Source organism: Carassius gibelio, chromosome B1 (genome assembly GCF_023724105.1).
Source record: "Carassius gibelio isolate Cgi1373 ecotype wild population from Czech Republic chromosome B1, carGib1.2-hapl.c, whole genome shotgun sequence".
Taxonomy (NCBI): Eukaryota; Metazoa; Chordata; class Actinopteri; order Cypriniformes; family Cyprinidae; genus Carassius; species Carassius gibelio.
The window spans coordinates 29,769,591-29,787,783 of record NC_068396.1 but is presented as its reverse complement, the minus strand read 5'-3'; the positions used below and the strand labels follow the sequence as shown (position 1 = coordinate 29,787,783).

Genomic DNA, 18,193 nt, shown 5'->3' with positions numbered 1-18,193 from the left:
TATAACTCGCAATCCTGACTTTATATCTCACAATTCTGACTTTATAACTCACAATTCTGACTTTATATCTCGAAATTCTGACTTTACAACTCACAATTCTGACTTTATATCTCGGAATTCTGACTTTATATCTCGCAATTCTGACTTTATAACTCGCAATTCAGATTTTATAACACAATTCTGACTTTATAACTCGCTATTCTGACTTAATATCTCGCAATTCTGACTTTACAACTCAATTCTGACTTTACAACTCAATTCTGACTTTACAACTAACAATTCTGACTTTATAACTCGCAATTCTGACTTTATAACACACAATTCTGACTTTATAACTCGCCATTCTGACCTAATATCTCGCAATTCTGACTTTACAACTCAATTCTGACTTTACAACTCACAATTCTGACTTTATAACCCGCAATCCTGACTTTATAACTCGCAATTGCATGTTATAAATCAGAATTGCAAGATATGAACACAATTCTGAGAAGAAAAATCTGAATTGTGAGATAAAAAGGTCGCAATTACCTTATTTTATTTTTTATTCAGTGGCGGAAATGGGCTTCCATAGTACATACATGTATAGCAAGTGGCAAGTATATCTTTCATTTTGATTCATGTCTTTTTTAATTATAGCTAGTTTGATTCCCTGTTTCGCCGACTGCTGTGAGTGTGAACTAGATTTGGAAGATGACTGTTTGGAAGGACTACGTTAGCAGACTAGTGGTTTTTAGTGCCAGCTTGTACTCAGTCCAGCATTCAGGTCTCGTCATTCTCACCCTTGGAGTGCACCGTATGACCGCTGCTTTACGTAAGACCGACAAACCTGATCAAATCATCTTTAGTCCTACGTCTCAACGCATAACTGTTCTCACTGGCCTTTTCTTGATAGCCTTTGATACCATCTATGCTTACATCTACTGAATATTTCTTTTGATACCTCTCAATACCAAGAAAATTGTTTGCTCATGGTGTTTAAATAGTGAGTAGTCAACTGTGAGCGGTTAACTGGCTGTGACCCTGAAAGCACTGCTGGTAAGAACACAACTGTTGTGTCTGGACCCTCATCCTATTTCCGGATCTGAAAAGATAATTGTCCTATTTTTATTGTGATGTCATTTTCTGGAACTATCTTTCCAATCTATGAGTATTTAACTTTTTTATTTTTATTTTTATGGTAAATTGTATTTGTTTCTCTGATTTTGATTGTTGTAAAGGTCACTTAAACAAAGACTTTTTTTAATCATGATTTTTTTTATCATGATTACAGAGCAGAACATGAACATATTTTACATGATATATAAAATATATATATATATATATATATATATATATATATATATATATATATATATATATATATATATAATATTAATTATTTCCATTAGCACATATTCATTATTTCCATTAGCACAAAAAGATATTGGAGTAGCTCACTAGAGACACAGACTCAAATGCAATACTCACTTTAGGGGTCCAAAATGGTAGACTACAAGGAAAAGGATTTAGACATTTTCTTTGTAATATTTATGCTAAATTTGGACCCAGGGCATGTTATTTGCTGTGTTATTTGTGATACTAATGCAATCCTAGAACAGTTAGCAAGTCTTTTGATTTCATTGTCCTTTCACAACAAATTAAAACACATTGAGTTGACTAGAAGATTGAACCATAATGGATGAAAATATATGGTAAAGGTAAAGGGCCAATTCTCAATATTAATTGCTTATTAACATGCATATTACTAGCGTATTTGCTGTTTATTAGTGCTTGCAAACCACATAATGCCTTATTCTGTTTGACCATATTTTAGATCCCTTAATCCACCCCATACTGTCCCTAAACTTAAAAATTACCTTACTATTAGCAGCAAATTAGGAGTTTATTGAGGCAAAATTTGTAGTTAATAGTGAGAATTGGTCCCTAAACTTAAGTGTGACCATATATATATAAAATTATACTAAAAACTCTGGTTATGCGTTTCTCATTGGATACAATTGGATGCAACTGATCTTAACCTTAACAATTCAGTATAATCTCTCTTCTTTATGTTTTTCTCATTCTTAAGCTCACAGATCTTTCCCGGACACTGCAGACCTGAATTAACGAAGTAAGAAATTATACAGAGCCATATATAGGGCAATTAAATTATTTTAATAAATTATTAGTCTTCTTCCAATCTTCTGAATAGCCAGAAGAGTTCCATTGTTCATGCAATTAAAGCAATCATCGTTTGACCTTTGACATGTCTTTATCTCTCTCTCTCCAGTTTTCTGGAGAAGACCATTCGCTCAGCGGTCGAGCAACACCTCTTCAACTCGCACATGCACGCAGGTCAGAGTTCAGAGGGCTCTGGGTCGACTGCCCACTCTTCATCTCCTGTGACGACGGCCCGAGAGAGGAGGAGACATCTACGAGAACAAGAGGGGAACTTCAGGTAAGGAGCAGGTTTCTCCTGAAATAAAGCTATACTCTGGCTATCTTTACTCTGGTGCAACTGTAGCCAAATGGCATGATAGCTTGCCTGTGCAACCAGTTAACCAGCTCATTACAGAATGTTCAGTGAACTTCTGAAACGTGAAAGTGTTTCACGTTTCCTGGTTGCTCAAGATGTTTTTCCAATCATCATAAATCATAAACAGTTTCATCCACTTGTGAATTTGTGATTTGTGAATTAAAAAAAAACAAAACAACACACGATTTGTGAAGTGACATTCAGCCAAGTATGGTGACCCATACTCAGAATTTGTGCTCTGCATTTAACCCATCCGAAATGCACACACACAGAGCAGTGAACACACACACTGTGAGCACACACCCAGAGCAGTGGGCAGCCATTTATGCTGCGGCGCCCGGGGAGCAGTTGGGGGTTCGATGCCTTGCTCAAGGGCACCTAAGTCATGGTATTGAAGGTGGAGAGAGAACTGTACATGCACTCCCCCCACCCACAATTCCGTCCGGCCCGAGACTAGAACCCACAACCCTTCGATTGGGAGTCCAACCCTCTAACCATTAGGCCACGACTTCCCACTTACGTTGACATCTGTGATGCTGATCTCCACAGCGACTCATGCAATAATTAGCAATTCTTTTGATGTCATTGAGTGTGATCTGAATAAACATGAACGGCAGAGAAACACACTGAATTGACTAGAATAACTATATTTACACTCGTATTCAAAACTTTTTAAATGCTTTTTTTAAGCAAGGATGAATTAAATTTATCAAAAGTTACAGTAAAGACATCTATGATGTTAAGGAAGATTTAAATGCTGTTCTTTTCTTCTTCTATTTATCAGAGAATCCTTAAATATAACATAGTTTGTACAAAAAATATTTAGCAGCGCAGCTGTTTTGAACATTGATAATATAATTAATAAGTTACATTTACCCTGTTTGTTTATTTAAAATATTTTAATACTAAAAAAAATTTTTTGCACATTTTGGTGCGTTCTCAACCAACAAAGATGTCCAACTTTCTGCAGCTTGCACTGGGGGTTATGGATATCAGATAATTGCCGAAAATCTTAAAATTGGCGAATGTCTGCAGACCAGCCAGTCTGGCTAAACTATTGTATATTGACATATCACTAATTGTAACCTAGCAAAACTATTTAGTTAATCCTATATTATTACAGTGATTTGATAAAACGTGGATTAGTAATGATCCATTTCAGCTTGGGTCATGGCTTGCTGGCTGGATCTGTGAGCGATCTAACTAATCCTGTTGACAGGAACTCTGAGCAAACTATCCACAGAGACACGGAAAACATTAGATTAGTGTCTCAGCAGTTGTGCTGTGTGACACACACTGATCCGACTCCAGAGACAGATGCAAATAAACAGATGAGGTATCACCTCGACAGCTTCAGTTCTACTCCGCTCTTAAGAGTTGATCCCTTGAGTAAAGGGCAAGCACAGAACGTCACGTGTTCATTCTGTGGTGACTGAAAGCAACCTGTGTCTTTCTCAGGGTCGAGGGTGATAAAGAGAACGTCCCGTCTCTGGGTGTGAGGGTCACAGAGGAGGGTGACAGGCGTCTGCTGCTGTTGCCACACGAGGCTCAGAGAAACAGGACGCCCAAACACAGTCCCACACTAACTGAGCACTCAGAGAACCAGCACGCCCCCACCGTAAGTCTGCTTTTTAGACTTATCTTATGGCCTTCTCTTTTTCTTCCTACAAGCATCACTATTACTATTGCTCATACTAAGTGGTATTAGATTACGAAGAGATTTCAACAAAGCCAGCTTCAACTTGTCCGGAAATGTTTATGCTACAGAAATGAAGCAATATGCATACAATTTTTGTATGGTGGACCAAAAAAATTCAATATGTAACGTGTTACAAGGACACCGTAAAATAAAAGCGTTTCTGATCAATTCTAGGTCACAGTACCTAATTCATACACTTATTAACTTATGACCCTAAAAAGAAATATTATAAATATATATATATATATAAATTTATATAATATATAAATATTCATTAGGTAACACTGTGTATAATAAGGTAAATTGTTATCATTAGTCAATGCATTCAGTACAGTATCATGATCTTTTCATTTGTTAATGTAGGTTCAGGTTAATTTGCCATGTTATCATGTTTGTTAATGTACTTTTAAACATGCATCATTTATAAAAATGTATTTGTTTATGGAATTAACCAATATTAATGAATTCTAGTTCACAATGCATTAATGATAAAACGATTTAGAAATGTATTGGCTATGATTCTAAAAAAAAGTATGTTTTGGGTAACACTTTATAAGATACATTTGTATTATTATTCAATGTGTTCGGTTTACAAGCATCAACCTTTTACAGCATTTGTGAAAGTTCATGTTAATTTACAATGTTATTACAATTACAATGCTATTTATTTATTTGTTTTTGGGACCGAACAATGCAAGTCAATTGGTCCAGTGTTGTTTTGACCCCCACTGACTTTCATTATTTGGACAAAAACGGTTCTTCAAAATACTTTCTTGTGGGCCTCACAAAAGTCATACAGGTTTGGAATCATTTTCTTGAATTATTATTTTTTGGGTGAACTATTCCTTTTATAATGTCGATGTCAATGGCAACAGAATATCATCAAGAACAACAAACACCCCATGAATGAATACATGGTAGTAAGCAGTGACAGGAACAGCTAATTATCTTAATCTTAATCTTAATCCTTGTTTATGGGAGACAGCACATACTGCATCTCTGTGGAAAATCAGAGGTAAATTGCAGGGCTTGCTTTTATCGGAAGAGTGTCTTGACGAGGAGCTCTCGCTGACTCATGTTTATGCTGTTCGGTGCGTGTTTGGATTCTGGATTCACCTCAGCTGGTCAGACCACAGTGTTCAAAGCGTTTGTTGGCACACCACAGTGACGTGCATTAGACATCATTACAGATGTTTTGGTAATGTCTCGGTTTTACTAAAACATCTCTTGGGTAACTTGTGGTCGACCAATATGGGTTTTTAATGGCAGATGACCAATATAATGAGATATATAGTTTGTAATGTAAACAAAAATTATTATTATTATTTTTTTTTTTATGTAACTTAAGAGTTAACTTAAAATTAAAGCAAACATGTTGCATTTTAAATGCTTAGAAATTTTTGTTTTTAAATCTACATTTCACTGAAACAGTTTTTCTCCTAGATTTTAGAATTAAAACATTGGGCCCTGCTGTATATTGTTGAATTTAAGCGAACATTATATTTACTTAAAATTCACTTTATTGCCTATAGACCATTGCATAGACTACTGGCTGGTTACATTGTATATCACTTTGATTGCTGTAAACTTGTACATGCAACCTAGGTAATAGTACAGGACCTTCACACACATTTTTCACCTTGCTGTTCTGAAAAACTTTTATTTCTTTATCCTTCTATTAACATATTAAGAAGATACACATGTTGTTTTTCTTTTAAATCTAGCCCATGGAATGCCAGGGACCTGATAGAAATTGCACGGGAAATACGGCATCAGCTGAATACAGGTATTTAGGCCCTTTAAATTCATTATCTGCGATTCTGGAGGAAGCAGAACAGATACTTTTATTCCTAAACACCAGGAGAATGAATGTAAGAGTACAGTAGATCTGTGAGGGTCAACTCTTGTGCTGTTTCTGGTTGTGTGTAGCACCTACTGCTCTGCACATTGTGTTCTGAAGGACGTCAGCATTTGAAACTGTGTTTAAAAACTGCTGTGCATTTTTAGCATGAATAGTTTTGTGATTCTTTTATAATATCGCTAATGGATTCTCTTGTTTTTTAGGAGGAACCATCAAAAGGGCAATAGCTTGCATTCTGTTCAGGTAAGTTTAGTTCATTTTCCTGTATCACATTTATCGCCCTCATCTTATTTTCTTTCCTGCTTTGTATATGTTGTGTTCTGTTCTAACATTTCAGTGACAGATTTACTGTGACAAGTTCTTGTAATCAAAGCCTTGTTTATTTTTAATTAAATGTAAAAAATGTAGATTAACAACATACGTAGTTGAGTCTGGAGTGATTTATTTCAGATGAGAGGACACCTGCAGGAAAGGACACCAAATAGACAGATATGATACAGATATCGAAATAAGCTAGAGATCACACAATTCAGTTTCCTTTCTCTTCAATATCCAAAGATGTTTGTAATGTTCTCCTAAAAACATACAGATTTAGGAATATTGGTTTTGTTAAGCCCAGCTTGATCCGCGTTCATTGTGATGTCACACACATGTTGAATCAGTGTGTCACTGCGAGTCATGCGTGATATCTCACTCCTTCAGAACATGATGTACCCAGATGTGACACGTATGCAGTGCACTGAGGTATAAGAGCTCCTCACGTATTTGATAGTGGCAGCTGATTACAGTCTTCTTTTCCGTCAACGTGTTGAAAAGCACAATCCTTTACTAATATGCAGAGCTTTATCAGTTAACCACAATGTTAAGAATTGCAAAAAATGTTTTTAATTGAATTGTAGTGTCCTTTAAATATGTGATTTGTTTAGATTTTTTCATGCACATCTTTTAAATGTATTATTTCTCCTCCAACTTACTTTCAACAAAAACGTTGCTTCTCGCCTTTTCACGGCCCTCAGTTTAAGTTTCTAGACCAGATTACTGCTGTTTTGGCATGTCTGGATGTGATGAGATTCCTAGATTGAAATGTTTATATCCATAATAACTCAAATCTCATCAGTAATCAGCAATATAATCTCATTAGTTGCCACCTCTTTAATCACGACGTGAACAGGTGATGACAAGAAGATTATCTGATGAATTGTTTACTGTTGATTGCCCTTGATTGGAGAGATTTTAGGCAATGTTTTTCTGGGCCAAACATCATGTGAAAGCTGCAAATCTACTAAAAGCCTGTTGATCTAAGTCAACTGACTTCCATCATTTAATGTCGTTTACGTCATAGTTTCAGCAAAAGCATGCAGACGTTGTATATACATTAAGTTTACGTTCCTGTTGTAAACACAACCTTGTTTTAAGCAGTTGGACTGCGAGTTAACTGATGTTTAATTTTAATGAGTGTGTGTTTATGCTGTTTCTTATCTGTTCTTGTAGTAATAAAATCACATCTCTTGGCAGGTTTTCAAGGGCATTTTGCACAGCCATGTGCACCACTGTAAACAGCACAAAGTCCTGTTCCCAAGGTTCGGATTGACACAATATCAGCAGTGTTGCAATTATAGACCAAGATGAGCACGTTCTGAAAATCACAACGCCCTAAATAGCGTGTCTGCAATGGCACACGTGTGTTTCAAATCCAGTTGCAATAGCATGAGTAAGCCCCATCTGCCGTAATATATCAGTAAACAGGACTTTCAGTCATGCAGCCAGTAATGCAGGGCATGTAGTGAGGAAAAGGCCCCCCTTTGCTCCAAAAATAGACCTCGTCCCACGCCCCCGGAGCCGGAAGTGTGTGTTTGTTGCACATTTATCTGGATTGCATCTGTCTGCACCCATACTGCCCCTCCTGCGTGATTGTTCAATATTAAAAGACAGGGAAGAGTTTCGGAAATGCTAAAGTGGGGAAGCGGGGAAGGCATTTCTGCCTGCAATCTGTCTGCGTGCTTTGCGTGCTCTGAATGTTCCCTCTCTCTCTCTCTGGGACACACAGAGAAAGGGAGGGGTTAAGAGAGAGAGAAAAGAACATACAATTAGCCACACATACCCTGAAATGAAGGTGGGCGGGGTTTGAGCAGGGCAGGCAGCCAATCAGCAGGCAGGGGTTTGTCACGCAGCGCCGCCCCCTGCCTCCTCCCAGCCTGTAAGTAGATGGGGGCTGGCGCAGGCAAGGGTATTGCTCAACTTAAGAAGCGCACTGCCCCCACTCTGGTGTAGTTGGTGTTTATGCTTCATTCTTTTCTCTGCTAGACGCCTGCCATGAAGATCCAGGAGGTTCTTAGTGCCGCAGAGCCGTGTGACGACGTCCCCCGACTGGACCTGTCTACTCTGACAGACGACAGTAACTGGGCAGGTCAGTGTTGCTGTTTTTGTTTTTTTTATGGTCTCTGTCTCTCTCTGTATATGGGCGGCAGCTGCAAGTCTGCCGTGCCCACATTGTGTCCTCATGCAGTGGATCTTATTAAGTCATTTAATAGAGGAAGAGGATTAGAAGCAGTCTGCAAGCTGTTTTCCTCCTCGTGTTCTGCATACACTGTTATGTTTAGTCTAGAGAGGCTTATTTTGCCATGCTTGGCATTTCTTTTTCTCTGCATGTTTGTTGTAAATACTGAGGTTGGAGCTACAGCTTGGTGGTGCTTCAAAGCCCTGCGATGTCCCTTGAGAATTTGGACTCGGATGCCTCTGGGATTTATTGAGTTAGCACTGGATTCATCTGTGGTTCTTGCAGTTGCATGTTTTTCCCCTCCCCACACTTCCCCTTTAGCCATAATCCTGTGTTTGTAAACACTAACAGGCTACTGATCGCATATTTGAGCTTTTATGTTTAGTCATCATATTCTTTTAGATAAAAAGAGTAATTAGATTTTAATGCATAACTTATTTTATAAATATAGATTATATTATGAGAAAAAAAATATATATATTAGTGAATAGATTAATAAATATATATTATAGTAATAATGAATACAATTTTTTTTATATTTATTTAATTTAAATGCCTGAGGGTGTTTGTGTGTGTGTGTGTGTGTGTGTATATAGAGAGAGAGAGAGAGAGAGAGAGAGAGAGAGAGAGATACAAAGTTTTTATAAAGATTTAATTTTTAGATTGCAAAAATATGTGTATGTGTATAATTTTTTTTTATTTTACATTTAAATTTTACATTTTACTTTAATGATAAATGAATATAGATTGTGGCACACACAGAGAAAACATTAATTTATATATAGAATTTAAATTAATTTTAGTGTATAGATTAATACAAATAGATTACAGCACTCTTTTTTTCTTGTTCATTTTGCTTTTCTTTTTTAACATTAATATTAATGTTAATATTGGTGTATAACACCATGTTTATCCAGATGCATCTGAATAAAATGGATCTTATCATTGATTTGATGCATTTTCACAGCAGTTGTTATTTCAGTCAAGTTTAGGATTCAAACCATTGGTCATTTTCCGTGTTGGGACTAGAAACAAGCAGACGTTTAGCTTTACAAGGGAAGGGCCTCAGAATGAGAGGAGGAAGTTTAAATACAAGCGTCTCGGAGCTGTTGCTATCTGCCTGTCACGTCTCAGCCTTTAAAACTGGTCTTGCTATGTACAATAGTCTCCCTTCCTGTTTCCTCTTTAGTCCGTGCAGCATGTGCCAGTTGTAGACTTGAACAAACATGCGCAAACACACCCCTTTTCACCATGACCTTGGAATATTTGTAGAGTACAGTCTACGTGTTTAAGAAGGTCTAGTGCGGATACGCCCAATGCATGGCATATAGCGTGTGGAGCAGCCCTGCTGAGAGGGTTGCCATGTTGATTCACAGTTACCCTTTACTTTAATGTAGTGCTTAATATTGTGGTCACAGCCTTGGCAGAGTCGCTATACTGTAGCATGGACTTGCTCTATGGCACCCTCTTCTGAGAGCTTTACACAGCTGCGTAGATAATAGATATATCTCGCTTGACACTTACATTGAGATGGTCGAAACGTCTCCCTGTGGCTTTGCAAGGTCCTCACAGAGACATTCCTGGGAGTGCGACGTGAGCGACGTGAGATATTTCCTCTAGGCGCTGTGTTTAGAAATGGTTTTGGCGAGTTTCTAAGGGTTTTTTTCCACATTGCATTTTTGTTTGGAATATGTATTGTGTACAGTGCTATACTAGTGAATAAAACAGAATACAGATTTTTTTCTTATATATATATATATATAATTTTAAGGCCATTCATTGTGATTTTTGCATAGATATGCACAGATTTTTGCAATAATGTTTGGTATGCTATGTTATAGATAACATGATGAAAAATGTGAGTACAAATAAATAAGCTGCTTCATTTTGAGGTGCATTTTTCCAGTTTTTATGCTGCATATCCCTGCGATTTAGTTTGTTATGATAAATAGAATGACTTCAGATGAACATGATAAAAAAAGAAACAATATTTATTTTGATAAAGTGCTACACAAATCTGTAATTTGAATAGTTTTGCACAAATCCTAGCAATAATGTTTGTTGTGCTTAGTGGAACAATTGAATTATGAATGAAAACGATGAAAAAGATAGCTTTGGGGCAATATTTAGTGTGAAAAGCACTTTCGGGAAAATTAATTGACTTATTTAGTGGGTAGTCAAAATGCCGTAGTGCATTTTTACCTAGTTATATCTCACAAATCACAGAAATTTAGTTAGTTAAGCTCAGAAAAACAAAAGATAATTTTAAAAGAGCATTTTGAGAATAATCAGTAATTTGAAAAGTTTGCACATAACAGCTTCGACAAATCCTAGCAATATATTTATTATGCTGCTTAATCGTGATGAAATAAATCAGCTTTATGTGTGATAGAAGGATTTATACAAATGAAAGCTTTGTACATTGAAAAGGCTGTGTGCATGTTACATACTACAAATTGTAGCAGTTAAGTTTATTATGCTAAGTGGAACAAAATCAAAGTTGAAAAGTATAAATAATTATACAAGCTACAATGTTTTTGGAAGCATTTGGTTGGTTAAAAGGAGCTCATGCGACTGTAAAATACAGTTGCACTAAAAGCAAACTGTTGCTCCAGTTCATGGGAGTGGTCAAATGAGCGTTCAGGACTGTATGTAATGTTGAGCTGCCAGACCTTTGTCCCACTGCGGCCGGTGCCAAGAGGCAGCGGTTTGCCCAAATGTTTGTCAGCTGTGATTTCCACAATCTTATATCTCACTCATGTCTCATTCTCTTGAGTAAAACCTTTTCCTTGGCCTGTTATCTCAATTGCCTCTCTTTCCTTCTGTCTTTCAGATTCTCACTTCTTTAGTGCCCCTTTCCTTGACTTTAAAATCCTTTTAAAATCAAGTCACAATGAGGGTAAGGGCTGATATTTGCTTTTGTTAACAACTTGTTATCCATGAGCCCCATCTCTCACCAGTGACCTTTAAACGCTGCATGGAAATCCCATAAAACACCCCAAACTGGCATGTACCCACCTAGCATCTAACAACCTGAGGACAGGCATAGTAATATGTGCCTTTATTTATGTCTGCAATGGCCTACTGAGACTTTGAATGAGTCTTTTAGTGAAAGGCCATCTTGTACCACATGCTTGGATGTATTGTGCCGGCTCAACAAAATGGCTCCAAATGATCCATTAGGGAGAGGTCCACCTGACCCATGAGCTTCTCAAGCATGACTGTAACAAGCACATGACACGGTACAAAACGTGCAAAGAAGCTGTGGGAATTCAGGCTCTACCAGATTGTTGCACAGCATTTTGTAAAGCATGTTGTGTTTGAGTGAGTATGCAAGAACTTTGACTGCAAAGATTCATTCTTCTCTTCAAACAAATTACAAATCTAGTGTATTTTCTCATCAAGTTCCATAAACTTCTGACGTGCAACGTAATGTTCTTTTAGAGCTCAGTCGGTACATCAATGAAAAAAGCTGTTATAGTAGGCACAAACACATTGTTTTATTGTCTTTCCTAATTAAAATTGCCTTGTGCAAACATATCAACTTTATAACAACAGATAAGATCGAGTTTGATCCTTCATGCACGCCAGTTCCACAGGTCAGTTTGCAGAGTTTATCGCAACATTCTTCTGGATACATCATTAAATTGTCCTGACCTTTCTTTACGGTCACAGCATCTGCATAATAAATAAAATAAATGAATAATGAGTAATAACCTGTAGTGGACAAAACTTAATCTTCAGAACACTTTGTCAGAGTTTCATTTAATAGTCTACAATGACAAGTACACATGTACTGGACATTTAACAAAGGATTTCGTCAACTTCTATTTTTAAAAAATAAAAACAGCTGTATGGCAATTTTTTTGCACCCTCAAGGATGCCAGAAATAGCATCAGGGTCAATAGAGTATCAGCTTAGTTAAAATTTAATATGTACCAAAACATTTGGCTATGTCAAAAAAGACTTAAGACTTGGTTTGCTTGTCTGGTCCGAACTCGAGTTCGATTGCTCCTCCTGCCCCTGCCGGACTGCATTCATATTATTTTATTTGCGTCCGAACCACGGTTCGTTTGTGTTATCAAGCCAGCAGCTGTTTATCCTGTTGCTTAGTAACGGTGGCGCAGGAGAAGGCGGCAAATGCATAACATTGCTCTCTACACTTTTATATATTTATGTTTTTGAACCGTTCATTTTATTTACAAAGCTTCGGTACATAACGGCACTTACATCTGTCCTATGAATGTACTACAAATGATCTAAAGAACACTGAAGGTGAACAGAAATTAGATATATCTCTCTCTGTTTGCATCGTGTCAGGCACACTCATCAGGAAAGTGAGGGAAACACTCACACAAACTAATTTTTATTAAATAATAGGTCTTTAATAGCATTTAACGTTGTGATTTGGTACGATTGTGTTCACATCAGCAGCGTACTGTACCAGAGTTCACATGAACCGTCCACCAGACCACCGTTTTTAAATGGACTCGGAAAAAGTTCAGAAAGAGTTCGGAAAAACAGTGTTCACATCATCCAAATGGACTGAACTTTGATGTCAGTCGACCCTAAAAGTGCGCACCAAAAGTGCTAGTGTGAAAGCACCCTAAATCTTGTGGATGTCTTGTTGCCAATTTTTCCCTGTTTGGCTTGCTACTTACTTACTGGGGGACTTGCTAAAATCCAGACACCCTGTTTTTGGTATTTTCCTCCATATTAACACACGCATGTTTGTGTGTTGGCAGAACCAGTCCCGGCCTACTCGTCATGGCAAAGGGAGAGTATGGATCGCGAAGAAGCTCATCTGTCACCTCACGCCGGGGGCAAGCTGATTCGCCAGCTCCTGGAGGAGGACAGCGACCCAATGGTCTCACCGCGATTCTACGCTTATGGAGATGGCCAGCAGTATCTGGATGACACTGAGGTTCCTCCATCTCCGCCCAATGCCCACTCCTTTGTCAGGTAAAACCACAAACTCTCATCCGGTCTGGAAGATTGAATAGAGTATGGTTTTCTTTAGGGTGATATTAATGATGTTCTCCATTCAGTAGGCGAAGAAGTTCATCATTAGGCTCCTGTGACGATGACCGGGAGGAGCTCTCTTCAGCCCAGCTTTCAAAGCGTATCCACGTACTCAAGAAGAAGATCAGGAGGTTTGAGGATAAGTTTGAGGAAGAGCATAAATACAGGGTGAGCCTTTGAGATTATCTGATTGCATGACCCACTTTAAAGTCTGTTGCGAGGACTAAACAATCTACAATGACTGCACAGTCAATGAAACAGTCTGCTACATTTTCTGTATACTATATATACACCATTGCAAATTGTATTTAGCTGGACTTGCTACAGATACTGAGTTTAGTGTTTTCTCTACAGCCTTCACACGGCGACAAAGCCGGCAATCCAGAGGTTCTGCGTTGGATGAATGAACTGGCCAAGTTGCGCAAAGATTTAAAAGGTATGAATGAAATTCCTCTTGCAAGGGTGATTGTTACCATTATGAAAGTGATTTGAATCACATAAGCCATGCTAATCCAACCTACATATTATTTTGTTCGAACAAAATGTCTCTGATGTCATTTCTCACTAACCTTTGTGGATTGGGCCTACCAGGAAAACAACCCCTGATCTAATCTGCTCGGCTCATGGCTTGCAAAGTTCTTATAAACAAGTGGCTCCATGTTCTGGCTTCACAGATCACAAGTTGCAAAAGTCAGAAGAGGATTTGACGCCCATTCCCCGCCAGCGCAGCAACACTCTTCCCAAGAGCTTTGGATCTCAGCTGGAGAAGAAACCCACTGAGACCAAAGCCCCCAAACCTCCTGTGGAGAGCACGCTTGAGGCAGTTATGAACAAACTGCAGGAGAAACGCAAGGAGGCTGGCCGGCCTGAAGACATTAAGGTGCAGTTTCAAAGATTTTTGTTCTCCATTTGACCATTTTTATTATAAACAAATGCATGAATCTTTAAAATGCCATCCTTTGTTCTTCTTTAGGACATGACCCGTGAGCAGATAGGAGCAGAAAAAGTGGCCCTTCAGAAAGCTCTATTATATTATGAGAGCATCCATGGGAGACCAGTAAGTATGCAATTTGTTAAAAATATTCTGTTCACCTTCTGAAGGTTAAGAACATAAGTCAAGGTTGATTTCAATCTCACTCTTTCTGTCATTCTTTGTAGATCACCAAGAATGAGAGGCAAGGCATGAAGCCTCTATACGATCGGTACAGACTCATCAAACAGATTCTCTGCAGAGCATCTGCTATTCCAGTCATTGTAAGTTAAGATTTTTTTTGCTTTCCCTTTCCGTTGTATCCTTGTCTTCCATTTCAGTTTCCCCATTTCCTGGAGAAATTCTTCAAGTAGGAGTTTATATACAGCAGATGTGTCCATTCCTGCTTCTGGAGAGCCACTATCCTACAGAGTTTAGCTCCAGTCTTAATCAAACACACCTGGACTGGCCAGGTCTTTAGGATTACTTGAAAACTTCCTGGCAAGTGTTTTGGGATAGTTTGGAGCCAAACTCTGCAGGACATTGGCCCTCAAGGAGTAGAACTGAACACCCCTGGTTCACCTAGTGAGATACATGCGCTCCCAATGATGAAGGCGGTTGCAAAAGATAGGCAACTTTATTATTCTGCCTTCTAAGATAAATTTCTTTGGCCATATTTAAGCCAGCACCCTCAAGAAAGTTAACCGTAATTTTACTACAAATAAAAGAAAAAAAACTGTGGTTTCTACAGTTAACCATGGGAACCACAAATTAACCATAGTTTTTCTAGACTAATCATAGTTTAACGCTGGTTTTTGTTGTAAAATAGTAATAGTAAAAACATGTTTACTGCACTTTTATTATAGTAAAACCATAGTTAGTTTTAGAAGGGGCAAGATGACCGACTAAGCGAGATAAATTTCATTCAGTATTATAAAGTATTAATAAAAAAAATAATTGGTTCTTTTACCTAGTTCTTGTGCGTACTGTGCATATTCTTATTTGAGTGTGGTCAGCTTAGCAACATGCTAACGTAGGCTATTGAAGCCTATCGAGTTTGCTGCCTATGTAGAGTGTACTAAATTGGTCACATCCATGACAGAGTTGCTGCCTATGTAGGCAGTTGGCAGCGTGGCAGCTTACCAAGTTTTGGAAAAAAAGCTAATACTAATCCGAGTCATGTTAGCAGACATGCAAAAGCTAGTGTTATAGTATAAAAGGCTACTAAACACAAAATGGATATTACCATTATATAATACTTTAAAGCCTGATTATATTTTATTGAACTTTTGTGTGCACTCATTAATTGTATTTTAGCTGTAGCCTCTCCAATGTTTAGTTAATAATATGCTGCTCCAGGTGAATTTTTGATTAGCATCAGTTTGGGTTCTCAATTTAGCTGACCCATATGCCCTAAAACTGACGTACTCAATCCTGGTCCTGGAGAACCCCGAATACTGCACATTAGATGTTTTCTAATCAAGCACACTTGACTCAACCCAATCACTTCATTAGTAAAGACTCCAAGACCTCAAATGTGTGTTTCAGATAAAAGTGAACTTGCAGTGTTGGAGGGTCTCCATGACCAGGATTGGCAAAAACTCCCCTAAAACGCAGGTCTTCAATAGTGCGGGAGATCCACTGTCCTGCTATCCACTAAGTGTAGTTTCCAACCTGCTTCCTGGTCATCAAGTCATCCTGAAAACCTTGATTAACTTGTTCTGGTGTGTTTTTGATTAGGGCTGAAGCTAAACCTTGTAGAACAGGGTCTCCAGGAGCAGGGTTCAAGACCTCTGCCCTAAAACTATTTCTTCAGATTTCAAGGTTTATGTAACATAAACCTTATAGTTCAGTAGAGGTCCTGCCCTGAGTGGGCTGATGTGTAGTTTACTGGGTTGTAATGTAACTATTAACACCACCACAGGGCTCGCCTTCCAGCAAGCGCAGAGGCCCCCTGCTGCAGCCCATTATCGAGGGTGTACCGGCCCTATTCTTCAGCGACACCAAGGTGAAGAGCTGTTACTGCTCAACCAACCAGTGATTCGGCTGACCCACCTCCTTCCCCTCACTAGTTTCCTCATTAACCTAATCATGAATAAGTAACTGCATGGGAGTGCTATGAGATTCGACTCCTGCTGATTCCATTGCCTTTTGATCACACCCCTCTTGGGTTTTGTATTAAAGAAAAACTTGAATCAGTAATTCAGTGCACTAAATGCTCCTGTTGGAATGAATATAATTTACTGCACTGCTGGAGCTCTGATGCTTTTCATTTGTACTAACACTCATCACGAAAGAAGCTTGATACCAATGAGACTACCTTCTAAATTAATGTTACGCTTGATTCTGCTGTCATGCTAGTATAAACTCTTGAAGTTTAGCTGCAGTTGAGCTAACCAGCACCATCTGTTCTTTTCCAGGAGGAGGAGGATGGCTCGGACGATGACAACGACACCACGACAGAGGTCACGGTCACGGTTAAGCCGGAAATGAGCATGCTGGGACTTCTCGACCAGCTGGATGAGGACACAGATGGTTTCATCTCACCTGTTGATGAACTCTCACCATCCAAGAACACCACTGACATGAGATTGTCCAATTTGCATGCTGCGCCCATGTAAGTGTAAGATTTAGAGACAAAATCCCATGTCTTAGGGCACTGACACACAAGATAATGCTCGAACAGAGTGTTTTGACGATGTTGAAAAAGTCTAAATCAAGCATAGGAATATGCCAGCTTTTTGAAAAACACCAAAAAAGCTAATATTTGCATTGCATTATCGCTCTACGTTACTTGTGGGATATTTTTCACAACACTCGCATGAAGAAAAGCATTGTTTTTCCTGATACAACCGGACACTTCAGTATGTTCTTTGCTGATTGGCTTGCGCGACAACACATTGCGCAAATTTCCCATTGAAGATGCAATTGACACAAAATTACATGTTTGTGGCAATTGTGTTGCCCAATTAATATCTTTGCATTGACTTTGTATGTAATCTACTCGTGCAAATAATTACATTCACTTTTAGTGTACACTCAAAAAAAAAAAAAAATGAACCTGGGTGCGTTTCCCAAAAGCATCGTTAGCTAACTATGATCATAAGTTCTATTGAACTCTATTGGTAACAACGGAACTTGCGACCATAGTTTCTTTTGGGAAATTCACCCCTTGGCTGTTCCCAAAAAGCATTGTAAACACATATAGATTGTAGAGACCATTGGTGCCAATGGATTCTACAATCCGTTTATGCTTAAGATGACTTGTTTGGAAAAGCAGCCCTGGTAAAATAAAGATATAAATTGTTTCCAACCTTTGGATGCACGATGCAACATAACTTTTCCAAACCTTTTGAATTTGCAATGTTGTGGTTTGAAAGAATCCTAAAACTTCCTATTCCTTCCTAAAACAAACAGGCAGGAACTCGTAGAGCAACTCCAGGAAGCCCGTGAAGAAAAGAAAAGAATCCGCAAAAACCTCCGTGATTTTGAGGATCAGTTCTTCAAACAGAACGGCAGGTAACGAAAACTTCCTCAATAATACGCATTTTCATGTGCAGGTTTGATCTTAGTATTGTACATTTCCTTAAGCTTGAATCAGTCTAGACAGAGAGAGATAAAATCTT

At 38.3% G+C, this 18,193-nt stretch overlaps 1 protein-coding gene across 4 annotated transcripts in view; it reads left to right on the top strand.

Annotated features, from left to right (window-relative positions):
* The window catches only part of LOC127948997 (protein FAM13A), a 41,785-nt gene that overhangs the window by 22,289 nt on the left and 1,303 nt on the right, over positions 1 to 18,193 (top strand). For 2 of the 4 annotated variants that reach the window (XM_052545899.1, XM_052545897.1), the window contains 15 exons: positions 2,072 to 2,113; positions 2,273 to 2,440; positions 3,977 to 4,136; positions 5,942 to 6,003; positions 6,282 to 6,321; positions 8,383 to 8,485; positions 13,321 to 13,537; positions 13,624 to 13,765; positions 13,952 to 14,033; positions 14,272 to 14,477; positions 14,571 to 14,654; positions 14,756 to 14,851; positions 16,492 to 16,575; positions 16,988 to 17,184; positions 17,985 to 18,086. In XM_052545899.1, the coding sequence (XP_052401859.1) occupies positions 2,072 to 2,113; positions 2,273 to 2,440; positions 3,977 to 4,136; positions 5,942 to 6,003; positions 6,282 to 6,321; positions 8,383 to 8,485; positions 13,321 to 13,537; positions 13,624 to 13,765; positions 13,952 to 14,033; positions 14,272 to 14,477; positions 14,571 to 14,654; positions 14,756 to 14,851; positions 16,492 to 16,575; positions 16,988 to 17,184; positions 17,985 to 18,086 (1,785 nt within the window). The remainder of the gene's footprint in view (positions 1 to 2,071; positions 2,114 to 2,272; positions 2,441 to 3,976; positions 4,137 to 5,941; positions 6,004 to 6,281; positions 6,322 to 8,382; positions 8,486 to 13,320; positions 13,538 to 13,623; positions 13,766 to 13,951; positions 14,034 to 14,271; positions 14,478 to 14,570; positions 14,655 to 14,755; positions 14,852 to 16,491; positions 16,576 to 16,987; positions 17,185 to 17,984; positions 18,087 to 18,193) is intronic. The other 2 variants (XM_052545898.1, XM_052545900.1) reach the window with 2 other exon arrangements.